Source organism: Lineus longissimus, chromosome 7 (genome assembly GCF_910592395.1).
Source record: "Lineus longissimus chromosome 7, tnLinLong1.2, whole genome shotgun sequence".
Classification (NCBI taxonomy): domain Eukaryota; kingdom Metazoa; phylum Nemertea; class Pilidiophora; order Heteronemertea; family Lineidae; genus Lineus; species Lineus longissimus.
The window spans coordinates 21,106,470-21,132,717 of NC_088314.1; the positions used below are offsets into that span (position 1 = coordinate 21,106,470).

The 26,248-nt window shown below is 45.7% G+C and overlaps 1 protein-coding gene across 1 annotated transcript in view; it reads right to left on the bottom strand.

Moving 5' to 3' along the window:
• The window catches only part of LOC135491258 (reelin-like), a 29,113-nt gene extending 3,367 nt beyond the window's left edge, over positions 1-25,746 (bottom strand). Inside the window, exons 1-43 of the mRNA XM_064776997.1 lie at positions 25,669-25,746; positions 25,262-25,410; positions 24,767-24,918; positions 24,249-24,361; positions 23,549-23,757; positions 23,188-23,316; positions 22,741-22,850; positions 21,654-21,717; positions 21,202-21,435; positions 20,555-20,713; positions 20,100-20,336; positions 19,563-19,865; positions 19,180-19,317; positions 18,880-19,066; positions 18,421-18,623; positions 17,435-17,588; positions 16,991-17,158; positions 16,372-16,586; positions 15,747-15,895; positions 15,114-15,321; positions 14,515-14,759; positions 13,983-14,165; positions 13,410-13,683; positions 10,947-11,087; positions 10,588-10,762; positions 9,956-10,161; positions 9,369-9,608; positions 8,836-8,953; positions 8,464-8,681; positions 7,937-8,163; positions 7,529-7,676; positions 7,177-7,429; positions 6,835-6,976; positions 6,524-6,634; positions 5,954-6,122; positions 5,459-5,599; positions 4,565-4,742; positions 4,184-4,377; positions 3,276-3,809; positions 2,811-3,009; positions 2,302-2,477; positions 1,974-2,080; positions 1,300-1,682 (exon numbers count right to left, since the gene is read on the bottom strand). Coding sequence (XP_064633067.1) covers positions 1,300-1,682; positions 1,974-2,080; positions 2,302-2,477; positions 2,811-3,009; positions 3,276-3,809; positions 4,184-4,377; positions 4,565-4,742; positions 5,459-5,599; positions 5,954-6,122; positions 6,524-6,634; positions 6,835-6,976; positions 7,177-7,429; positions 7,529-7,676; positions 7,937-8,163; positions 8,464-8,681; positions 8,836-8,953; positions 9,369-9,608; positions 9,956-10,161; positions 10,588-10,762; positions 10,947-11,087; positions 13,410-13,683; positions 13,983-14,165; positions 14,515-14,759; positions 15,114-15,321; positions 15,747-15,895; positions 16,372-16,586; positions 16,991-17,158; positions 17,435-17,588; positions 18,421-18,623; positions 18,880-19,066; positions 19,180-19,317; positions 19,563-19,865; positions 20,100-20,336; positions 20,555-20,713; positions 21,202-21,435; positions 21,654-21,717; positions 22,741-22,850; positions 23,188-23,316; positions 23,549-23,757; positions 24,249-24,361; positions 24,767-24,918; positions 25,262-25,371 — 8,004 coding nt within the window. The 5' untranslated portion in view covers positions 25,372-25,410; positions 25,669-25,746. The remainder of the gene's footprint in view (positions 1-1,299; positions 1,683-1,973; positions 2,081-2,301; positions 2,478-2,810; positions 3,010-3,275; positions 3,810-4,183; positions 4,378-4,564; positions 4,743-5,458; positions 5,600-5,953; positions 6,123-6,523; positions 6,635-6,834; positions 6,977-7,176; positions 7,430-7,528; positions 7,677-7,936; positions 8,164-8,463; positions 8,682-8,835; positions 8,954-9,368; positions 9,609-9,955; positions 10,162-10,587; positions 10,763-10,946; positions 11,088-13,409; positions 13,684-13,982; positions 14,166-14,514; positions 14,760-15,113; positions 15,322-15,746; positions 15,896-16,371; positions 16,587-16,990; positions 17,159-17,434; positions 17,589-18,420; positions 18,624-18,879; positions 19,067-19,179; positions 19,318-19,562; positions 19,866-20,099; positions 20,337-20,554; positions 20,714-21,201; positions 21,436-21,653; positions 21,718-22,740; positions 22,851-23,187; positions 23,317-23,548; positions 23,758-24,248; positions 24,362-24,766; positions 24,919-25,261; positions 25,411-25,668) is intronic.
• Between the last annotated feature and the right edge of the window lie 502 nt (positions 25,747-26,248).

The following is a 26,248-nucleotide window of genomic DNA, read 5'->3' on the forward strand; positions in this document are numbered from 1 at the left end:
GTCCTCATCTATCTCATAACGACTTCCGCCGACTGGGAGTGAACCCACGAGCTCGTATGTGACAGGAGCTGATCAGAGCAAGGCCAATGTTAGACGGTCGTTATGAGTAAATATACAATACCTTTGTTGATTTTGAAAAAGCGTTTGATAGCGTTGATCGACAAACGCTGTGGAAACTCCTTGAACATCATGTCATCCTGGGAAAGATCGTCAACCTAATTCGCAACCATGAATCTTCATCATGCCAAGTAATCCACAACGACTCCTTGAACAGATTCATTTGAGATTCGCAGTGTGGTATGACAAGGTTGCCTTTTCTGTTCCTGCTGGCCATACACTGGGTGATGAACATAGCAACGGAGGAGAAAACCGATGGATCCAATGGAACATGTTGCAGCAACTAGAGGACATCGGCGTCTCCTCCTTTCCCATGGGCACACTGCCATGCAAGACAAGGGCACTGCTCTGTAAAGGAGGTGGAGAGATCGGAACGTCTCGAAAACCAAGAACATGCGGATCAACTGGACCAACGAGGACCCTGTCACGTTCCGCCAAGAACACGTAGGAGAGGTGGATAAGTTTCCCTATCTAGGCCGCATCATGACGAAGGATGGTTGCACAGACTAGGACATACAGACCAGAATTGGCAAAGCAACAGCATTGCACAAGATGTAGATGCCTGTGTGGAGGTCATTGAGTATTGGCACCAACGCGAAGCTGAGCATTTTAGCTCCAACACAAGTCGGTTTTGCTGCATGGATGTGAGACCTGGAAGACCAAAAGGCAGGATCTTCAAGACTGCAGGCCATCGTCAACCGGTGCTTTAAGACACATCTAAAACATCAAATGGAAAGACAGAATCACCAACAGAGATTTGCGGGAGAGAGAAAATCAGGGGCAGATAGAACTGCAGGTTCTGTGGAGGAAGTGGACCTGGCACGGCCAAAACCTGAGAAAGCCCAGTAACGACATCACCCGGCATGTGCTCAAGTGGAACCCGCAAGGCAGACAGCGTGCAGGCAGGCCGAGGACCATATGGCGATGATCGACAGAACACAAGGCGAGGACGACAGGGATGAACTACATCCAAGTTAAAAGAACTGCCTAGGACAGAAGGAAGTGGAAAAATCTTGATGGCGACCAATGCTCCGCTTGGAGTAACAAGGTTTAAGTCAAAGTAAGTCATTAGTAGATAACACGGTCACTTTTCTGACTGCGTGTAATTGAAGGTGCATCGAAAGTGTCTTATTCTAAAAAGTGTTGGGATTATGATATCTAACGATCTGTCAACTCTCCTACCTTAAATTGTATGATATGGCCATGTTGCACAATAAGAGGTCGTGTAGTGACCATCTTCGCGCCAGTCGTTTTCTCCCATACCATCGCCATTCCTGGACGGTTACACACAGCTCCCTCTACACGGCCATTCGGGAAGAACTCCAAATCTAAATGAGACTCTTCGGAGAAATCGTTATACAGGGTACTGGGGTTGATTTCCTGGCCTCCTATGATGACGTCATCGATAGCCCACGTGACCGGAAGTTGACTGTCAGATTGGACAGCCTGCCACCACCGGAATGAGGTTGAGTGGGTCCTAGCACTTGGTGGCAGCACGATGTAGTCTCTCCTGGAGACACCATAGCCGCTTGGCTCCAAGATGTGAATTGTCCTCCATGAGATGCCTGAAGATTTAATGACCAATGTTTCTACACTATTTACCAGACGATTCTCACCATCACCGGCTCAAACCCAACTTAGCCATTGAGTACTGCTCATTTTCCTATGGCTTCTCATGGTTATATTGTTGTATACGCATATTGTTGTTTGTTTAATCGGCTTTCAATACAAAGCAAACCAAAGAACACAACATTTCTCAAGTTGCGGCTTGTTAATGCTCGCTGCACCTCCCGAGCTCAACCACTCAGAATGAGAGCCAATGTTGTTAATGGTCATCTATCATAAACCTCCATTACCTCCATTCGTTGAATACTGGAAGACAACACTGTCTTCGGATGAGGTAGGTGGGCTGCATCCGGCTGCCTGGCTGTTACCACCAATCTGAGCGATATATTGGACGTACCTGAAATGATAATGAATTTTCGTCAGCTCGTATTCTACAGTCCTTTAAAGCAATTTGAAGATAATATGACCAAGTTGACAGCACTTAGATTCTCAGACTAAGTGTCACATAAAGCCTGGTCGCCCCTAAAATTCCCATTACCAGCCAGCTGGCTTTTTGTCCGTAATGCTAACTGTCGGAGTTCTGGTCATTGGTACTTGTGGTTGCTGCCTTAGACTTACCGACCATTTCTAAGATCCAAGGTCCGTGACTGCACCAGTCTTATCCCAGCGCCGCTGAACACGAGTGAGGGAGAAGTCAAGCCAGGCCCACAAGGCACTCCCACATCGCCCCCTTGAACTAACAGCCACGAGTCTCTGTCTAATAGCCCGGAATGGAAATCTTCCAAAATAGTCTCCTTGGTTGAAAAAAAGAATATTTTGTTCGGAACGCTGAGTGGATTATTCGATTTATCCACCTCAAACCAGTACATTTGTATTTGCTAATATCATGTCAAAGTGATCTGTTTTAATTTGAATACCTGTACGAACAGTCAGATTGGTTAGTTCGTCGAGTATACGATGTGACAAGTTAATGCCTTTTATGTACTGATATATTTGCCCTGCCATTTCCAAAACAATTACGAAGTGTACTTTATAGAATATAAAATGGAATAAATCTAAAATTACTTGTCTATTTTACCACGACAGGTTGCAATGACTGTTAAGAAAGCGGGATTGGTCGATTTTACCTTTCGACCTGAAGATAACCTGCAGTCTTCACCCACAAACCCGTCTTCGCACACACACGATGGAAAGTCACATCGGCCTTGCCCACTGCAGTAGGAGGAGCAAGCTCGGCCGACATACACATCATCAATGGCCCATGACTGCTGCTGCTCTGAGGATCCATGGAGAAGATCCACTTGCTTCCAACGGAATCGGGTGTTACTTGAACAAAAGAAGAACAAATGTTTGTCAACTACATATTTAGGCATGGTTCCTCCAAAGAATTCCCGTCGTGTTTCTGTTCGAAGAACCGCTTTAGGCAAAGAAACCTCCTCCACACTGGCTTTCTTGATTCGAACCCAGCCTGCCAAAGAGAGAAGACCAACCTGTTCGACACCAAACTTGTGCATGTCAGAAAGACACAAGCCCAACATCAACTCAAATCCTCGTTCAACAGTAAATGCTTAATCTCTCGCAAACTTACTCACCTAGATCTTACACGACCCTCAAGAGCAAACGTATATAACTTCCATCCTTTGTGGTTGAAGAACACACTAGGTGGCGCCTCCTGTCCAGCACAGACTCCGCTAGAGCCAGAACATCCGCGAACAAGGTAACTCCACGTCAAACCAAAATCTGTCGAATACTCCAAAACAATTGGTGATATACTTCTATTCCAAGGAGCATTACAACCAACACTTAGATTAAACTGCAGCATATAACCGTCTTCTATTTTAACATCGTTTGTAACCAGTGAAGCGTTTTCTCTTTTTGCCGGCGTGGCTGTTAGGGCTTCATCAGATCCACAAAATGGCCCTAAATTTGCATTGTCCATCTGCAGCCAATCAGCATCACCAGTGGAGAAGTCAGAGGTCAAGCTCGTCTTTAGTTGCTGATGGCCTCCTATAAATATGTTGTCAATCGCCCAGTCTGCTCCAGATGGCCCGGTATTCCTCGGCTGCCACCACCGCACCACAGTGCCCAGCATCCTGGCATTACCTGGCAGCTTCAGCGAGACAAAGCTGACAGATGGAACAGAAAATCATTTAGAATACTTTATAGGTAGCCTGCAGTTTATACGCGATTGCTAGATGAAAAGAAAACGACAACATCAATTCGGTTGTCAGAATAATGTTGAACTATTTGCTGAAGTGGTGCTGCACTAGATATGCCACCAGCAGTGATGTAGTCCACCAGGACCCGTGGTCCCACTCAGTGGGTAGAGACAGAGAGCCCGGCCTGATACTTGTACTGTTTATCTTGGGTTCCTGTACTGAGTGTGGTAGAGTTCGGTCAAGAGATGCCAGTGTATGCCACCATCAGTGCTATAGTCCCCGTGGTCTCGCTCAGTGAGAAGAGACAGACGGATCGGACGACTGATTCTTGAATTGCTTACCTTGGGTTCCTGTACTGAGTGTGGTAGAGTTCAGTGAGGAGATGCCAGTGTGTGCCACCATCAGTGCTGTAGTCGACCAGGACCCCATGGTCTCGCTCAGTGGGAAGAGACAGACAGCCAAGTCTGAAGTGGAACTCAAGGAATGTGGCCGAGGTCAGATTGAGGTCTCTCGTGACCAGTTGGCGCGAACAACCCTGAAATTCGTAGAGAGACGAATATTCCAGCAGAAACTGCAAGCTTAGAGTAGAGATCGCCTGTTAAAAACTAGTCAGTGTGCTCACGTCTAAAAGATCTGCTAAAAACAGTAGATGACTCCACTTTGTCTTCCATTAACTTTAAAGCCTAGCACTGAAACCAAAGTAATGCTTATCGTGTACGAACCCCAGTGAAATGCATAGCTGTTCCTGATGCCAGATGGCCACATTTGTGAGATGGTTGACCACCAACTGCCTTCATCCAATCAGTTCCAAGCTGGTTATCATTGAAGTGTTCTCTGAGAAAGGTTGGCAACGGGGTCTTTCTGAGTTGACAGGAGATGCCATGCCAGCTGCCATAACATCTGAAACAGAGAGGAAGCGTGACTATATGAAACAGGCAGTATCTGCATAGGAAGAAATGTCCTGTTACGTTGGCTTGCAGGGCAGGTTCTTGAACCATGGTAGGCATACGGACACTCGTTACCAATGTATGCATTCCTTCTGGCCCACTGGATACCCCATACTGGACCTACCTGCAGTGACCAGCACAGCTCCTTCCCCTGCCAAGGCAGGCATACGGACACTCGTTACCAATGTATGCATTCCTTCTGGCCCACTGGATACCCCATACTGGACCTACCTGCAGTGACCAGCACAGCTCCTTCCCCTGCCAAGGCAGGCATACGGACACGTGTTACCAATGTATGCATTCCTTTTGGCCATCTGGATACCCCATACTGGGCCTACCTGCAGTGACCAGCACAGCTCCTTCCCCTGCCAAGGCAGGCATACGGACACTCGTTACCAATGTATGCATTCCTTCTGGCCCACTGGATACCCCATACTGGACCTACCTGCAGTGACCAGCACAGCTCCTTCCCCTGCCAAGGCAGGCATACGGACACTCGTTACCAATGTATGCATTCCTTCTGGCCCACTGGATACCCCATACTGGACCTACCTGCAGTGACCAGCACAGCTCCTTCCCCTACCAAGGCAGGCATACGGACACTCGATACCGATGTATACACCCTTATAGCCAACTGGATACCCCACTTTATCCCGGTACTGTACCTACCTGCAGTGACCAGCACGGCACCTTCCCCTACCAAGGCAGGCATACGGACATTCGTTACCGATGTACACATTCCTTATGGCCCACGTATCAGCAGTTTTAAAACCACCAGGCTGCATCCAGCGGAAGCGTGTTGCTTTTGACCTAAAGGTAGTACACAGAACACAATCAAGACATTGGTATAAGATGTCTAAATAAGCTCACTGAGCTGAGGTTGTTAGTGAACGCAACGTCACTCAAACTCTGTGTCTCGACTCATTCTCCTCATATTAACTAATGCCGATTCGACCAAGCAAGACCGAGCTCGAGCACAGGTCGTCAACAATCTTACCACAACTCTGTCTGCTCTAGGAGATTCTTGTTTCCTTCGATAGGAGGAATTCCTTGCTTAATTTTGCAGCTTTTGACTGGTTTCAGTTGTACAGAGGCTACTGTTTGAATGAAGCTAGTTGTGATTTGCAATACAATGTTTTAACTTGCACTTAAACTTAAGCTGACCCGGTGGTTTGAGGGAGAGGTATCACTACCCTGTTCCATCCAGTGTAGACATCTGAGTTGAACACACTGCCATGATAGAAGGTTGTGCAATTGGTCTTGGAGGGGAAACAGTCAGTAAGAACGGGCCGCCAGGTCTTCCCCATGTCCATGGAGAAGTCGAGATGCACAGCTGTAACAAGTGAGGATAGACTACAAACAAACGATACTGCAATATCCATAGTTTCCTCAATGTTTAACTAATATGAACTTAATCCTTTGTATTTGTGGTATGCAGCATGTTTTTAGGCGTAATGGTTAACGTGGTCGCCTTCCACTCTGTTATGCAGGCAAGACCGTATCACAAGGTCGAACATCCCCACATGTACTTCATCTGCTTATGAGGTTATCCTCGATTATCTTCTCTTTAGCCCATCACATCCACAGCCCATCACACTCAGACTTGGAGGAATTCATGCGAATTCCAGGTGTGAACAAATGTTTTTGAACAAGTGGTTTAGGTTAACTTCACCATTGACAACTAAAAGCTCTTTCTGCACCAATGACGAATATTGAGTAGTCATTCGAACTTACCAAAACACGTGTCCCCTCCCTCTTCACACCCGAGGCTGATCTCTGCATATACGTATGTACTCTCCGTCACCAACAGGTCAGTGGTCACTGCATACCTCATGCGGCCTGCTTCTGCAAACAAGATTAACATCAGATTTTATCAGACAGGGAAAGAAGAGTTGTTATTGGGAACGTTAGTAGTTGGCAAAACGATTCACGAAGCACCGTATGCTATCTTGAGGACATTACACATTTGAATTGAACGATATCAATCCAAAGGAGGATGTACGGCCAAAACCACCCCAAAAACTGGCTAAATTTTGAGTACTAACCAAAGAAATGCATGGCTTTTTGGGCGGACCCGCATACCACTTCCTTCTTGCTCCCCGGTACCATCAGCCAGTAGAAGTCAGACTCTGGTGAATCCTCGTCGTTGAGGACGTCGATTCCCCTCGTATCACCGCCAATGTACACCTATAATCAAAATAACTCGTATCTTCTAGTAAATACTGTTAACAGAATAAAGTAATTTGATTCTAATGCAACACATGAGATAATATCCAAATGCCTTAATGGAGATTTAGCCTTAGGGCTCCCATATATGAGGAGGGTTCTTTCTCTAAGAATGAGACAAAATGACATGTACAGTCACTGAGTCTACGGCCACTTCCTACCTGGTCAATGGCCCAATCTCTTGTAAACACGCCAGCAGCAGAGGGCTGATACCATCTCACTCGAGTTGCGTTACCCCTGCCGCCATCGGGAAATTCAATGGATACGTACTGGACATCGGTCACTTTGAAGGTGAATGTCTCTAAAGTTTGCCAAGTGATGCCACCATTGGTTGATAACTGCAGTAGGACAGGGGGTTCGTGGAGAGACAGCAAGGACGGTCTGCAACCAAGTCTCAGGTAGAACTGGATGAACCTGTTTAGAATAGAATTTTAATCAAAAGAAACGGGTGAACAAGAGAGGAGGTTGAGGATGAGCTATATGGACTATAGTTTATTACATGCGATGACCTACCTCGCTGATGTAAGATCCAGATCCCTAGTGGTGAGAACTCGGTCACCATTTCCATGGAAGTATACGCTGGAGCCTGTGAAGAGATCACCACAGTAGCCCGACACCTCCCCAGTGTGGACCAACCACTTAGCGGTGTCTACGCCTATTCCTGAAAAAGTTTATGTAAATGATGATTTTTGAGGGGTGCCTGTAGATTTATCATGCAATGATGGTAAATATACCTCGTCCAGATCATGTACTCTTCTGTGCCGACCACTTGGTTTGAAGATCGCGATAGAAAGTATAGTGATATGCCACTTCGTTCATGTTCTTGATATACATGTGAACTATTCAACTTTCCGAAAGTGAAAACATTAGGCAATATAACTGCCATGTCGAAGATAATGTTCGAATGAATGGCTTGCCTACCTTCAAAGTCATCTTTAAGGTAACGAGGCAAGAGTAGACTAGGTCTACAAGTAGGTCCCTCCTGAAAGAACTCATCGCACTGGCAGAACAGCCCGTTTATACACGACCCATGACCGGAGCAGTGATGGTCGCACTTCATCCCGATGTAGACATTATCTATGGACCAGGACGGAGCAGGGTTTCGCGGAGATGTGAAGTCGCCTTGGTACCAGCGGAAACGAGCTGTCCTGCGAGGAAAGAGAGTCTATTAGACTACCCACTTAGATAAGTCCCTCCTCGACTGATTCCACGACAGGCAGAAACATTCCAATTTCTGAAGTTAGTTTTGAGTCTGTTGACTTGTATGTTCCGAAGATTATTCAATGTACATGTAATTCCAAACTTCTCAGAAATGATTTTCAAGTGCCAGTCTTTTCTTATGTCCGATTACCTTTCAGACATATCTTTTAACAACGACGGTGTAGAGGTGTTAGCTCATGTATGCACACCACTAAAATGCTTGGGAATGATTTATGGTACTGACTTACCCACAATGTTTGATACCAGTCAACGGAACTGTTACTCGCTTCCAATAAGCCGTTGTTCCACTGTAGTAAATAGTCGGATCATACATGTTGTCGTCACATGATCCTGGCGCATGCGTACAGGGGGCTATGATGAGGTTCCACGTGACACCATGATCTGTTGAGTACTCCAGGCTAACCGGGTAGAGCGAGGTTGGTTTGGTGTTGCAACCAATGTTTAGCTGAAAAGAAAGCACTTTCCAATAGATGCTTCTCAATCCCGAAATTCTTTTAAGTAGTCGAATTGCCAAAATATGAAGGTATTGGGATTTCCTCCAAAGCAGTGTTTGCGGGTCAGATACATAACTAGCGCATGCAGAAGCCTTATAAACTTACCTCAAACTGTATGACTGTCTTGTCCATGAGGTCGATGTCTTGAGTCATGATGGAATGCTCACCAATCTCAGACTGGTAGAACACCATGGACGAGGAGCCAGTCATTACTGAACCAGGTCTGAAAAAGAAGATTGAAGAAGATTACAGCCGTGAGGCCTTGCTTTACGGAGGTAACCATCTATATTACCGAACCATGCTGAAGTCAATAAAGAGATCAATGTCACTTTATCGCTTTATTTTTGTCATGTTTGGCCTTTCAGAATCAGCAGTATGCTGGTGGATGAGCTTGGACACGGCGAAGATAACGAGTTGAGCCTTTGACCTGCACAACTCTGGCAAACTTCATGCAGCCATGGCCCCAATATCATCAGTCCCTTTTTTTTTTGACTTTGAAAACTTTTCAAAGTTTTGAACTGACTGACCCCTGAAAGAATTTAAGTAGAAGTACAAAGTTTTTTTTCAATTTTTTTTTCTCGCTGAAAATGAACCAACATCACCAATATCATCAGTCCCAAAACTCTATGCTTGCATACCTCATTTTTTCGTCACAGAAGCTCCCTATCGACCCTCCTGGCCAGAACAGCCAGTGGTCAGAGTTTGGCTCGCCATCAAATGTATCATAAACTACACTAGGGTTCATCGTCTCTGAGCCTCCTATAAAGAGGTTGTCTAGAGACCACGCAGTGACGAGTTGCCCTTCCGTCTTGGGCTGCCAAAACTTGAACCTGGTCGAGTTATGTTTCGCAGTTGGTGGCAGTGGAATGCTGTAGAACCTGGAAATGTATGGTTAACCAAGTTAAGGAGGATTGTCACCTCACATTACGAAATCGTGGAGGTAAGACTGAGTAGAGGTATGGTGGAGATGATGATTGTGCAGGAGTAAGGCAAATTGTAATAAACCCAGAATTGGTTCTATTAGATATGGAGCGTTTGGTATCTGAAATCGTTACCATTAGGGACGGGAAATACTATACTTTGGTAGTATATGATCTCAAACGAAACGCAGAGACTGAACTTTTGGCATTAATTCCCCTGTTCATGATTTGGCCAGTAAACCTTCGGAGTAAGCGCTCTTTTTGAGACCAGTAGACCAGTCGTCGAGAAAGTCAGTCTATCTTACCCCTTGTTGGCTCTGGCCTGGTCATTATAATAGATGTCAGACAGCGTCCCCCAAGAGATGCCACCATTGTTAGAATACTGCAGTAGCACCATGTTCTCTTCCGGCAATGACGTCCCTTCCTCGTTGCAGCCAAATCGAAAGTTGAACTGAGCATGTAAGGCTTTACTGGTGTCAATGTCTTTGCTGATGAGCATACGGAGTCCACTCTAAAACGAGAATGAGGTCAGCTGAAGCAACATGCTCACAAAAAAACCAGGTGGCTCAACACTTTGGTGAAGAACGAATGAGACACCAGGCAACTAACACGCGGCTGCATGATTCAGTTTTCATACATTGGGTTTTAAAGTTTGTTCCTCAGCTGGCTAAGACACTGTCCTACGACAGTAAAGCTAGTAACGCTTTCGAGATGATGTCTATTATCTTTTAGCTCAATACAGGATACTGTCCTGCCACAGATTTCTTTGTAATATGTACTTGCTGTCATCACAAAATGGCCGCGACACAAGAAGGAACACGGTGATACACTATCAGTTCACTGACTTTGTGTCTAAGTTTCAGTTGTACAGGGCCATATTTTCCAACAACCAGTACTAAGACTCACGATAATTTCGATCAAAGCGGTTAGGACATACCTTGTGGAATGTCATAGCCATGTCACTGACAACAGTCCCGCACATGTTTGAGATCTCGCCTCCATAACTCTCCCGCCAGGTGTCTCTGCTTTGTGGCGCATCAAATGGCTCGATGATGCTGGTTGACAGAGCTTTAGCGGCGACGCAAAAATCACCAGAATACCCTGGATCACAACTAAAGGGAGGAATGAAGTATATCTGATCGAAAATGACTTTGACAGACATGTGTTATTTAAAGTTCACACTACGTTTGAAAGGTGAATGTGATAACCCTGGGAGTAGTGAACTGTCATTCGGGAACTAGAACTGGAAACCATGAACATGCTGCAACCACACCCAGTAGCTATTTATTTACTCACACGCATTTCTTCTTGGCGCAGTAGCCATGTCCAGAGCACATCCACTCACAGCCGTTCCCGAGGTAGATGTTGTCTATTGCCCAGAGGTTTCCACGTGTGCTCTTGCCATACTGACGCCATCGGAATCTGGTGGCTTGGGATCTGTAACGGTTGAAGATCAAATCAAGGTCGTAAAAAGATAACTGCGGCAGTGCAAATACACGATGCAGAGGAAGGTTACTGACCAGTTAACAGGGCTAGCTCTGGGAGGAAAGCCATTAAATGGAGTGATTCCCATATAGACTAATTCACTTATCTCTTCCTTCCCGACTCGGCATAGGTCAGACACAACTCCTCTCTACTTCCTTCTGTCTTTGGCCACTCTCTCCAGGTCATTCAGCTCCAGTCCTGCGGCCCTCGCCACTACCTCAGTTGATCTTCTCCAGGTTGTGCGTTGCCTGCCCCTACTTCTTTGACCACTCTCTGCAGGTCATTCAGCTCCAGTCCTACGGACCCCGCCTGTGCCTTAGTTGATCTCATCCATGTTGTGCGTGGCCTGACCCTGCCTCTTTGACCGCTCTCTCCAGGTCACTCAGCTCCAGTCCAACGGACCTTGCCTCTGCTTCAGTGAATTTTCTCCAGGTTGTGCGTGTTCTGTCCCTGCTTCTTTGGCCACTGTCTCCAGGTCATTCCGCTCCAGTCCTACGGACCTCGCCTCTGCCTCAGGGGATCTTCTCCAGGTTGTACGTGGTCTGCCCCTTTTCCCCTGGGGATACCGTCTTAAGGAGTGACATGTGATGTTCTTCGGCCCCCACAGAGTGTGTTACCAGCGTCTCCATATCTTCCAGACCTGTTCTCGCCCACATTTCTTAGTTGCTGACTATCTACCCAGCGTTTCTGGAGGGTGTTTATCAGACACTTGCTGATGAATGCTTAGAGCAGCTTAGTGGATGGATGCTTTGGTGCTTTTCCACGTTTCACAGGCATATAACGGAATTGCCATCACATTTCAGTCGATGATTCGCAGTTTCGTTTGGACACTGATTACCTTGCCTTTCCAATTGGCCTTCGTATCATGAAAGTTCCTCTGGTATTCTTCTGCTTTTGCAGCTCGTGTTCTGCTGTTGATCAACAGGAAATTCTTCATTCCCCGCTTGTGTATCCTCCTCAGTGTGTCAACTGAGACCTATTCCTTGTGTATTTACAGTCTCTTGCCAAGGATAATGTTGCAAGTCTATGTGAAAACTGTCTTTGCCTGTAGCCTCTCATCTTCCACTGTATTGCTGCTCGACTCTCTCTCACAGACCTGCAAAACCTTGTAGCCGTTTGTCATCTCAGCATGGAATGCATCTCTTGTGGGTTTGTCATTGAGAATCTTTGTGTTGTACCTCATTTCTGGTTTGGCAGTGACTCTTGGCGAGTTCTCCAGCTTGAGCTTATGTTTTCTATGATCTTAGGTGCTATGGTCCTCCGATCAGATCCAACATCAGCTCCTCTCTTATTTCAGACGTCCAGCACTGATCTTCAAAACATTCTGGAGATACAGATGTGATCATTCTGGTACTCATTGCGGTGATCAGGGGACACTTCTTGTTGGGAAAGACGGCTCCTCCAATGGTCAGATTGCTGATAGAGCAGAAATTGGCAAGGATTTCACCACTCTCGTAGCCTTCCTTTCCCATGATGTGTTCTCTGCCCACGAAGTCATTTTCTAGTTGAGATTGAAGAGACTCATAGTTAAAACAATGTCCCTTCTTGCCTTTGATATAGAATTGCCTGCATTTTCCCATAGATGATGGACTTATCGTCATAGTCTGCTTCATTTGTGGGGGCGTAGCATTGGACTATCAGCACCTTCCCGGTTTTTGTGTGGAATGCGTGTGTGCGTGCGGCGCCATGCTCGTTATTATCAGAGTAGACAAATGTTTCTCCAGAAGCAAGTTGAATTCTGCCTATCGATGTTCATCTCGTCACACTCAGCCCTATGTGGGTTGTTCTCCTGGGTGTGAGTAGAGTCTTCGGCGTTGAGGCATCCAGTGGGCTTTAACTACCACGCGGCTTGGTTAATCCGTTGGGATACCCCTCTCCATTGGTGTATTTGTGCTGTTTCTATAACGCTTGTTGTTTTCTGGGTTTTTTTACGTGACAGGGGTGTTAACCTCGCGCACAACCCCAAAACTAGCCTGACCTCTACCCCTAAGCCTCTCTGGCATGGCTGACCCTGCTAGGAGTAGCCCTCAATGTACACATATTGTTATATCACGAACAAGGTCCCAGGCACGGTAGCAGTAGCATATATCGATGGCAAAGGCCATGACAATTCAGGGAAGAAAAAAGCTTTTGAAAGAGAGAGATTCCTCAATGGACATTGATGGTAAAGTCAAAGTCACCAAGTCTTTATCCAAGAGTTGATTCTGAACAAATTTACTTATACCGAGGCTGGTAACCTTGTATGATGAATGAGGGTGATCAATGAATACCTACACTGCATCGCGTGGTATGAGTGAAGTAACTCTCGTCCAATTCCTGTGTTCCTGGGCCTTCAGGAAGCTCCCAGCCTTGTAGTCCGTACAGTCCTTCCTCGGTGGTAGACACTCTTCCACCAGGGGGCGCCAGTTCCTTCCCATGTCTGTTGAGTACTCGATACCTACGTCGTAAGGCGAGGTGTACTGTCCCCCGCAGGCCATGGAGATGTCAAACTGTAAGAGACTGGATTCGGTGACTTGGTAGTCCCAGGTCTCTGCGTATCTGTCGCCAACTGAAAAGGAATCAAATTTTTCCGGAGTGGGTGAAACATTTTATAGCTTGGTGTGCGAATGGCTGCCAAATAAAATTTATCATTGAAGTCGCTACCAGTCAGCAGGAGAAATCTTGCAATGAACGTATCACAGGCTAACATAACCAACAAAGACGGTTCATCATCATGTTCTGTGCGAGTCTTCATTAGTGCAACGGAACGAGTGCAGAAGAAAGACTCACAAGTTCAGGGAAAAGTATCATTTTCATCGGCTTGCCTGAATACTCCTCTGCCATAACAGAAAAGATCAAACAACTTACATCCATTCTTACTGAACCAAAGCACATTATCGTTGGCATTGCAGCTCCTCATGGGAATGGCATTCTGCGTCCTGTACCATCCGTCCGCCTGGATTGGGGAGAAGTTCTCTTCGAACGAGTCCTTGTTGTTCTCTTTTACACCGACCACCACGTTGTCGATTGCCCACTGGGCACGATGAGCACCTAGAACATGAGAGTAATGACATATCAGGTCGAGAAGACTTTCATGAGCATTCATGTCGATGTTCTTTCTGTTGACATTAATTAAATGGTCCATGACTGATTCTGGGGTTGCTGTTATGATGCATGGCAGAATGTTGGGCTGATGTTCTTGCCATAAAGACATGATGGCTTGTTGGGTTGCAAGACGTCCTCGTGAAAGTTTAAGAATAGCAATGTGTCTAATTATTGGTAGGTCAGCTCCAGGGCACATGTCTTCAGAATGCCGGGGGAGAATGAACTCTTACTGGCCTAGCCTTGGCTAAGATATGCACCAAGTTACAGCTTCATCAATTCAAACTCTGCATCCTACCTTTCCCAACTAACGGTTGCCACCATCTAAACATTGTTTTCACAGTCTTTGCTTCGGGCGGGAGAGCAATATCGAATGACTGAGGTCTTGAACTTAGAGCGAACGGGTCGAGTAAATCTAGAGTTTCCCACAAGATCCCGTGGTCTGTAGAGTAATCAACAACAATGGCTTCATTACGGTCACGTGGTTTGCTACATCCGGGTTTCTCGCTCCTACTTCCGATTCTTGCAGTGAACTGAAGAACTCTGGAACATGATGAAACTGGTTGTATTTCATTTGCGATAATCAACTGTTGGTAAAAAGCTCCTTACTGAGCAGGTATGGTCTACTCGCCATTGGAAGCATCGACCAAAGATGGGGCATTTTGCGAATTACTGTGTAAAAATTGCACTTCCAGAGCAGTGAGAGTCTGCGACACCATCTCTCAGCTCGGTCTTGACCTCGATGTCCAGCTCATCAAGCTTATCCCTTGTCAGTGAGATGCGCAGGTCGATCCAAGGAGGGCAACACTTGGCCAATATTCATATCAAAGTGAGATCGGAGAGATAGTCCAGCAGCATTAGACACAGTGAATGTCAACTTTAATTTGGTAATCTTACTTGGTTTGTGTAGCATCAAGTGGTTTAGTGACCGCCTGTCGAGAGCCTTCACCACTGAAATACAGCGATGGACCAAAGTCAAGAATACCACAACCCATTCCTAACCGGCCACCGTAGATGACCTGCCAGTCGGAGGCGGGCCGATAGAAGGTGTCGAAACGGTCTACCATGATCTGTGAGTATTGATCATTGGATGTGCAGTTAGGGCCTGGAATTGTAATAAAGGGAATAGAAAATAGAAAGCATTTTGCCTCGCTTTATATCCGCATGAGTCATACAGCCTATCATTTGCGCAAAAGTTGAATAGACCAAGGATGAACGATATCAGCTTATTGATCAACAGAGTTCAAACGTTCTCAGCGAGTAAGAGCAAATGATATAGTAATTGTGTATTCATTATAGTCCAAGACTCCGTGCGGAGAGGCCATGAATTAGTACACTTCCCAAGCTCCTTCGCTCCTTCAACGATCGTAGTGTAAAGCGGTAGTGGGGTTGCACACCTCAACACCCCTAGAAGATCCTGGGATTAAGAAACCTCTGAGCAATGATACCCTGAAAGAAGTGTTAAAGTCCAAAAACTCAACCTTAGAACGGGTTATTTTAAAATGTAGATAGGGAAATGTACGCATCTACCTTGGTATCCAACCTCACATTGACATATTCGACCCACGCAGACTCCATGGTTGTTACACATCTCCGGGCAGGGATGACCTATGTAGACATCATCCAGGGCAAAGCTCATCATCTGCTCACCGTCCTGCCGCCATCGCAGGTTCACGCGTCTGGAATAATGAGCTTAACTTCATGACGAGATGCACGAAAGGGCAAGCTATCACCATACCCATACAATACCAAGAGCTTAGCACTGGAGGTAACTGCTTCATTTTGGCCATATGACTGGAACTTCATTTGGGACTAAAGCTAGAGCTTAACCATCCCATCCCGGACGTCAATGTTCGACAATTACGGTGCATGCTTTTGGCAAGGGAACAGCAAACCGCAATTCGAACTGCAGGTTATAGTTCTAGCGTCCTCGTCTTTAACTATACAACCATTGTACGTCTAATCTCTCTAACAAGTTTTGGTACGAGGACCAACCTCCAATAGCAACATATTTTTATCCTCATAACTCGGATTCCTCCAGTTTTTATGAGCTTATCACATCAAAGGTATTTCACTTCCTTCAAGAAGCCATCAAAGAAAACTTATTTTGGGACTTCCAGTGGATTCCCCTCGGGATGTTTATCAACTAACTTACCCTGTGGTCATTTTGGGCGACACAGGAAGAACTACCATGCTCCACACTCCGTACGTCCCTCTGAAGTAAACACTCCCCTCTCGGTGGTTGCCATGGCAATGGTCGTCAGGGTAACACGACTCGGTTACCAGCTGCCAGGTCTTACCGTTGTCTGGAGAATACTCAAACCAGACAGGGTGCTCGAAGGAAAACGATTTAGAGCAACCTACGTTTATCTGAAGCATAATGAACGTTCGAGAAGAGTCTCTTTACACATGTTAGACACCATATTCAAATAAAGCTTGCGGTTGTTTTTGCCAGCGACGGGCGTACAATTCAATAAGGCGAGAAGGTAGCAGGACCTGACGAGATCTCGGGTAAAGCTATCAGAGCAACAATAATGATGTACGGGCTGGTGTGTGTAATCAGGGAAACTGAGGGGCTACCAAAGGAATGGGCTACGGAGCCACTATGGGATATTAAAATTAACCTCATCAGGAACGCAATACAAGGTATTGTCATGACAACCCAGGGACAAGAAACAGAGGAAGGCCGAAGAATACCTGGAAGCGGGGCACTACGCGAGGCAGATGGGAAGAAGTTATGATTTGCAAGACCTGGTTATCCTAACAACACGTACCTTGAACTGTATGACGTCGCCATCTTTTAGAAGTAGGTCACGTGTTAGCGCCATCTTGGTTGTTTGCTGGTTGCTAAGCACGAGCGCCTTTCCGGGTGACTGGCAGTATGGAGACAACATCCCCTCCGTCACAGTCATCCACAGCTTGTTGTCATAGATATCATTCCTCTACAAGAGGAAGACGACTATACAGTCTGATCAAGTTTCATGCCGAATCACCACTCATGGCGATGCTAATGTCGTAGACGAGATAACTGTAACAAACTTGGGACAGGGGTTCCAACCATTTGCCGCCGTAGCACTGCAGTTTAACCTAACTGAGGCGAACAACATAATATAAAGCAATGACCTCCCCGAAAAAAGCAATAATTTCAATCATTTGATTGTTAAAACTACAATGATCAAAGATAACTCGGCAATTGTTAGGTTAGGGCCTTACATTACCTCAAAGTCATCCTCCGCTGCTTGTAGACGGTGGTATTGATTGATATCTATCTCATCAAGCGTCCACTGGTCTGCAGGCCCATGCGAGGGCTGCCACCACCGGAAGATGGTGTTACCGGTCTTGGCATGTTTGGGAAGCTCCGCGTGGATAAGCCTGTCAAGCAAGAAGAATGGAGAGGTTGTCAGGTTAAAAACTAACCTTCTCTCCTTCCTTGGATCTTCCCTTGCTCTCATGAAGGGATTTGATGATGTCTGTAACTGCTGGTGCAGAAGTAAAAAATGTCCCCCCCCGGATTAAGTGTCCAGATATGATGTACTCTGAGAGATTGTGGTATATGGCTCGATAGACCCCATGTCCCTCAATACCACAGAGATTAGAAGCGCAGAACTGAATCATTTGTTCCCCAGACATTTTATCCGTGAACATGGCAAATTATTTCATCAGGTTTGCCAAGATACTGGATGTATATTTGTCAAAGTACATGTTACAAGTTAGAGCAAGTGATGAAATTAATGAGTCTACATACGATCTGAATGTAACAGAGGAAAAACATCAAGGTCCAACCGGGGATTGAACCCGGGACCTCTCGCTTATAGGGCCATCACTCTACCGACTGAGCTAAAGGGAATTTCCCCCTAGACTGGGCTAGTAGGAATGATGCCACTACTACATACTCCCCCTGTTCGGGAAAGTTGTGTCCTCACAACCGGGTTCTTCCGTGATACAAAGGGTTAATTCATATTCCAAAGACACACCAGCATCTAAACAAATTATTAGTACCCTTTTACCACGTTGGGCGCCAAATGTAACAGAGGAAAAACATCAAGGTCCAACCGGGGATTGAACCCGGGACCTCTCGCTTATAGGGCCATCACTCTACCGACTGAGCTAAAGGGAATTTCCCCCCAGCCTGGGCTAGTAGGAATGATGCCACTACTACATGAAGACTCACGATGTACCAGGATTCTGAATTTTCGTGCCCTACCTTGTCACGCCACTTCCTCCGACTAGCTCCTCCAGTAAGGACCATGAGATTCCACCATCCGTCGAGTACTGGAGAAGCACATGTCTGTCCCTGCTTTCCATCCCATGGCACTGGAGGCTCACACCCCCTGACTTGAAGTAAAACCTGAGGTAGTCAAGCTGTCGCGTGTCCAGCGGATGGCTCACCAACATCCGAGGACCTTGCTGAAGGTATAGGGAAAAGCTGCTTGAACCTGACTTGATGTACAGCATCATAGATTATGAACGTGATGTAATGTTTCTATCGAATACAAGTCAGAGCGCCGCACATCTAACGCGCCAGTTACCACCCTCCCTGAAGCGGATGAAGGTGATCAGGACATCATGAATTAGATAACCGCCACACACATCATGAAAGTTCACAAGCAAAAACCATAAAGTATTGTGCAACCATTAAGGGAAATCGTTCTTAAATGATTACCTTGAAGAAGTACAGCGATTCCCCGGATAAGACATGACCACAACCCTGGCCACTGCTGACCACCTCCCCGCCGTACAACATAGCCCAGTCGGACCGCAAGGCCGGGAAGGCGGAGAAGTCTGTATGAAGTTTTGGTTTGGCTTGGGCGCTTGGTTGGCAAGTGTCTCCTGCATAACCCACATCACAGCTGAAAGAAATTCGTATCATTATCATATAGTGCTCTTGATTTATGTAAACCCCTCTCAAATATACCTGTACCAATTGGAATCATGTCGAGCAGGAACTATTGAGGCCACTCACCTACACACACCCTCTCTGCAAGCACCGTGACCACCACACATCATTTCACATTGCTGACCGATATAAACATTATCAATGGCCCAGGATTCGGTAGGAGACCAGCTCTCTTGCACCACTCGAAATCTAGTTGAGCCGGACCTGGAAGAAGATGAAATTTGTGGCAACTTAATACTTTTACTCGGGAGAGGGGGGGGGGGGAGGGTAATCCACCTATCATGCGTCTATCTTTAAAAAAACATCTGGAGCTCACAGAGATTGGTGAGTACCGTAGTACGAAGGTTGAATAAGCGTGCGAAAAGCTGATCTTTGGCAAAGAAGTGACGACTGGCATAAAACCATGAAACTTTATAAGCCAGATACCATAACATACACAAGATACATACCACGTGTTTGATGGAAGTGGCACTGTGATCCGCCTCCACTGTTTATATTCCACCGCTTCATATACAGTCCCCATTCCATAATCCCCCGGGCAGACTTTGGGCGGTAGACAGGGTTCAGTCACAAGCCGCCAATTCATTCCATGGTCTGTAGAGTACTCCAAGTTGACGTTGTAACTCTTACCATTTGTATAGAGGTCACTGCAGGCCATGACAAGGTCCAACTGCAGCATGAATGATGGGCCAATAATCACTGGGTCAGTTCTGAAGTAGCGAGATTCCCCTACCTTTGGTGCGCCCACGAAACTAAAAAAGAATTTCAACATCAACAGCTTAGAGTTAGGAATTATGAAGGCTTGCATATCATTGCAGTCCGACACATGCTCTTTATGTCTCTTGATTAGTACATTATCCTTAGGAAGACACTTCTGGTGTCATGTTTACTCTCAAGCCATCATGACTAGCTGGTCAGCCATCCCCGAGATGCCTCATTTCGAGTTAATCTCTTTAACCATTCCACCACAGACCTTGCCTACCTACCTCAACACACGATTCCTTCCACAATATGTGGATACCTTCCCAAGATGGACACTGGCAACCTCGCCTACTTTGACCACATCGCTGAAGTCCACACTGATGGTGTTGTAGAGTTTATCAGTCAGAGCGATATCATCTACAGCCCATACATCCTGGCCTTGGCCAGAGTGATGAGGTTGAGTCCAGCGGAATCGACACACTTTATCCCTGAGCCCTTTATTCAGCCGAATGTTAACTTTTCTAAAAGTGAAAATAATAAATATTTATTATAAATCAACGCTTCAAAGGAATGCACACACGTTACCAAAATCACATCGTTCCCAAATTATAAAAATCCGCATACTGATTAGCTGGGTGATGTTTCCTCTGAAACCACCTTTAAGGGAACGCTGAACAGCCAATTCACAATCTTTCTCTATCCGTCTCCTATTGCCAAAAAATATCCTTTATCATCTTACTTTGGTTCATTGTGTTGGTCTTCCACAGCCATGTGTTTCAACGAACGCCACGTCACACCACCATCGCACGAATAGAGCAGATAGACCGCCTCGGTTGCCTGATCTGGACTCGGGCAGGAGGACGACCTGCTCCCAACGCGCACGGTAAACTGAACATACCTTGAAACAAAAATGACAATACTGCTCAGGGAAAACTCCTTTTATAAGAAATATGTAACAACATCCATAACATTCGTTACGAAATTCTACGAGAGCAAGCACTCCCGGATTCACATTATCTTCATCTCTTATCAGCCATACACTCTAAGACAAGAACCAAGGGAACGGTATTAACATAATGTCTTTCTAAGTAAGATAAAGGTGTTTTTAACGAAACCATCGGCACATGTATAAAGAGTTTCAGTACGTGTTTAGGACGTTTTTCCCCTGACATCGCCATCAAAAGAATTTAGGCCAATCCCAATACACGGTATATCGTTTTTAAACCAAGGCCACTCACACCAAGGCCTAAATTTCTGTTATTCAACTGTCTTATCAATGGGTTATCAGGGTAAATTTGAATAACTTCGACCCAAGCTTTCATGGGGGTGGTTAGGCCGAAACCGGCAAGGGCATATAAACGTAACGAATATTTGAGTGGAACATACTTTATATGCGCCGTGTTGACATCTACAGTGACCAACTGCCTGTCTCCCTCACCATTGAACACAATCGCCTTCCCACTGCTGACCACCCCGCAGTCATAGCCCAAGATACCGCCCTGAACACTGGAGTACTTCCCGTCAGAGAGGGTAGGCAGGTCATGTAGCGGGTCGATGAGCATTGTGGGCTCGGGTCGGACACTTAACTCACAACTAGGCCCGCTGTAGCCAACGTCACACCTGAAAGTTTGAGCATCAATACATTAAAATGTGATGTTGATAGCAGAATGTTCACCCAAATCACCATTCCGCACTTGTACCATATACTTAAAATTAGCTTTAAGCCATTCAGCTTCTGATACATACTCGTTAAGCCTACAACATCATCTACAAACAAAGGCCTTAACTAAAATAGTAAGTCTGTTGTGTTGGTGGTAAGATAGGCTTGGTACACTCACTTGCACGTATTCTCATTACAAGTTCCACGACCAAAACAACCGCCGGGACAGACTCCAATGTAAACTGAAAAGACAAGACAGCATTTTGTATTTGCTTATTTTAAAACGGACATAGGTGATACGCCCGATGGCCCATCACACCTTTCCTTGGGAGGGTTCACTCTCCGTCATCGATGGCCCAACACACCTTTCCTGGGGAGGTTTCACTTACCGTCATCGATGGCCCAACACACTTTTCCTGGGAAGGTTTCAATTACCGTCATCGAAGGCCCAACACACCTTTCTTTGGAAGGTTTCACATACCGTCATCGATGGCCCAACACACCTTTCCTGGGAAGGGTTCACTCTCCGTCATCGATGGCCAAACACACCTTTCCTTGGGAGGTTCACTTACCGTCATCGATGGCCCAACACACCTTTCCTGGGGAGGTTTCACTTACCGTCATCGATGGCCCAACACACCTTTCCTGGGAAGGTTTCACTTACCGTCATCGAGGACCCAACACACCTTTCCTGGGGAGGTTTCACTTACCGTCATCAATGGCCCAACACACCTTTCCTGGGAAGGTTTCACTTACTGTCATCGAGAACCCAACACACCTTTCTTGAAGAGGGTTTCACTTACCGTCATCGAGGACCCAACACACCTTTCTTGGGAAGGTTTTACTTACCGTCATCGATGGTCCAACACACCTTTCCTGGGGAGGTTTCACTTACCGTCATCAATGGCCCAACACACCTTTCCTGGGAAGGTTTCACTTACTGTCATCGAGAACCCAACACACCTTTCTTGAAGAGGGTTTCACTTACCGTCATCGAGGACCCAACACACCTTTCTTGGGAAGGTTTTACTTACCGTCATCGATGGCCCAACACACCTTTCCTGGGGAGGTTTCACTTACCGTCATCAATGGCCCAACACACCTTTCTTGGGAAGGTTTCACTTACCGTCATCGATGGTCCAACACACCTTTCCTGGGGAGGTTTCACTTACCGTCATCAATGGCCCAACACACCTTTCCTGGGGAGGTTTCACTTACTGTCATCGAGAACCCAACACACCTTTCTTGAAGAGGGTTTCACTTACCGTCATCGATGGCCCAACTTAAGGTGTTTGCTCCTGCTGCCTGGATCCAACGGAACCGGGTGTTTTCCTTCAGGGCGGTGTAAGGCAACGGGTGTAACACCCGGCTCCAACTGAAAGATAAAAAAGATCCAGAACAACTAAGAATGCGGGGGGGGGGTGCATCACCCTTCTTATTCATTGATTGTATCTGAAGCTAACATTGCGAATTGTTGGCCGTATTACCTTGGCAACATCAAATACAAATAGAGCTTATCAAATATGTTGTTGAAAAAACTCATCAAGGCACCCAACTTTGCTTTCTTTTCTATACATGTGAATATTCATTGAACATTGGGACAGGCTCCCGGAACGGATCTGAATAGTTAGTTAGTGAGCATTGGGACGGGTCTGAATAGTCAATAAGCATTGGGACAGCAAGGGGACGGGCCTGAATAGTCAGAGCAATACCTTTTAATCCCGCTTGGTCGGTACTCGGATGACAGAAACTGGGGCGAACCACGGCAACTTCCGGGTAGGCACTCAGAATGAAGTAAATGCCAAGTCCGGCCGTGATTGGTGGAATACTCCATTAAAACACTAAAAAACAAGTAAAACAATCAGTTAGTCCTAAGAGCAGCTACATTTAGGTAAGCTTGAAGAGGGGAAACTGGGGAACGTCCCGTTAGACACGGCTATTACGGTTATGAATAGAATGAGACAATCTCCTAATCTATGTTGTCATATGACGTATTAGCTTGTAGGTGACTCACACAGCAGTCAAACTGATAACCCCATATCCAAAAAAAGATTGTACTAGACCAATGTTTACCTCACTCCAGCAACCTCGTCTTCACAGTTGGGATTGAGATTGAACTGGACGAAGTGCGTCATGGTTTTGGGGAGATGTGGCAGTAGGGTCACATGATCTATCTCCCACACGTCCATACCAGCGCCGCCATGATGATGCTGACCCCAACAGACCTTGACATTTGACCTTTGACCAGCTAATGGGATTTCTGTGGACACCAACGTAGGTTGCTATACAAGAATAAAGAAAAAAATTAACAAGGCATGAGAACGATCTCTATACTTTGGGTTCAGTTCTTGTCCTTGCTTTACTTACCTACATCACAAACAGTGTGAGTGGGAAGAGATGAAAAGGCAAATCAGAGAAGATCAAAACAGATTAGAGTCATGGTTGGTCATATCAGGGCCTTGGTCCATGAACTGGTGAAGGAATGCAGGCATGAACAGACACTGATCGAGATGAGAGGGACTATGCTCCCAGATGACAGCCTTTTTAAACTATGACCGAGACATGTCTGTTCCCTATCGTACATTGCTGATTCTGCTAACTCTAGCCTAATCATATAGGACATAACATTGGCAAAATCTTCCTTCTTTGTTTGGATGCGCATGCTTTTTTCCTGCCCGTTTGAAAAGGTGATTCGTCCAAAACAGTACCATTATCCGATGGCAATAGTATTGAGTGGTTCTTATCATTCTATTCTGTCCTATGAAGCCAATACCTTATAATCCTTGCTATAAAGTGTTGCCACAACAACCGTCTCTCCGTCGTCTGTTTCTATATAAACGAAAACGTCCGATCCAAACGTACTCCCAAGGGTGCAGTTCGGGTGGCCTAGAATCGTAATAGCAAAAGGTTTGTATTGAAGAAAGCGTAGTTTTTGTTCAGATGGAATATAGAGATTTGGCAGAACAACCACTAACAGGCTTCAGTATCTTGAAGACCAGCCAACCTTGCCTTAACATTAGCTACCATACAGCAAAAGCAGGAAGCCACGTGACTTTCACAGGCGTTGGATTAATTTCTAAGTTTGTTATCGGCTCGGCAATGGTAACAAATCCCAAAGACTGCGAAAGTAACGAAACCACCACAGTGGAATGAGACCGTTAATAATGTCCCACCAGATGTAGTGTAAAAGTAATGAAAGAAACATCTCGGTTATTTCGTGTTGACTCCTCTTAACATCACGGCACTGTGTAGATTCGGTGGTTTTCTTCAATGACTCTGCATGTGACATACTGTGTGTGAAGTTAAATCTCAGATTCCCAGCATATCCGAGGTTCATATAGTCTGTGCAGACTCTCCTCTGGCCTGAGCCCGCGAAGACGAGGCTTTTCTGCTTCATCAGCCTGCCACACTCTTCGCCAATGCTGCCTCCTGTCACCAGCCAACTAGAGAAAAAAAAATGATGTGAACCTCAACATACATGATGATATTGATGATGATGATGATGATGATGATGACGACGATGATGATCAATAGTACAAGACTTTAAAAGATGTTATTTCCTGAATGAAGCAGCAGTTTACAACCCCATGACTGTAACACATTCAGCATTCATAAAACGCCCGTTAATCTTATCCCCAAGTAACAATTATAACTCTTTTTTTTCGGTCAAAATGAACCAACATCACCAATATCATCAGTCCCAAAACGTTTTTGACTTTGAATTTTTTTCATTTTCTAAGTACAAAATATTTAACAAATTATAACAATTATAACTGGTCAACTTACCCATCTGGTAAGGTCTCCATGGTTTCCAGTAGAATGTATTCATCCGATGGGATGGTTGTGCCCATGTCCAGATCACGTGTCGTCACCAAGTTATATTCCTGGTCGTCCATATCAAATACAAGTGCTGCTCCTTCACTTCGGCAGGAAGCCTGAATAAGGAATTTGAATGTTATATAAGGGTTAAAAAACCCCTTCCCTGATTTGCAAACTGCTTGTAAAGTACTGAACTATCAACCAGCTGCCCTAGAATCCAGAGGCTTTCGTCATTGGAGACCAACACTTGTAGGCGAGGTTTTAGGCAATTAAGGCTTCCGGACATCGGAAACAATATGGAGATATAACATTGTGATTTTTCCCCTTGATTTGGGATTCTGTTGAATCGAAAAACCCCGACGAAGAGCAGTTACCTTGATGTTGCCACCCGGGAAAAATAACCAGTTGTCTGTGAGAATCGGATCAAAGTTCTCTTGCAGCACATTTGGAGAGTCAGCCATGTTTGCAATGAGGACATTATCCATGACCCAGCATCCCCCGAACCCGAGGTCATGTGTCTTGTTCTGGGACCAACGTAAACAGACGCCATTTTGTCTTGCGAATGGGGGTAGGTAGAGTCGGTACACCCGCGTCTCAGCCGACACAGGAGCTCTGGAAAACAACAATACGATTTGCTGGTCGGCAAGGAAACGCTTATTGACTTGGTCCTGGAAAACAGCGATACGATTTGCCAATCAGTACGGAAACACTTATTGACTTTGTCCTGCCATGATAGCCCGTGACCCGGCCAGATACCGGTTTTTTATTCAGAATGAAACAAACTCTACCTTCCACACTCTTCACATATACAGACTGCAGAGAAACAGGGAACTTAGATGGTCATCAACAATCGAACTGCAGTCAGTTATTCAATCATTTCAATTTATTACCGCTTCTGATAGTCTGGGCCTACTGGATGTAGATGCCTACTAGTCATCATTTCTTGACCAGATA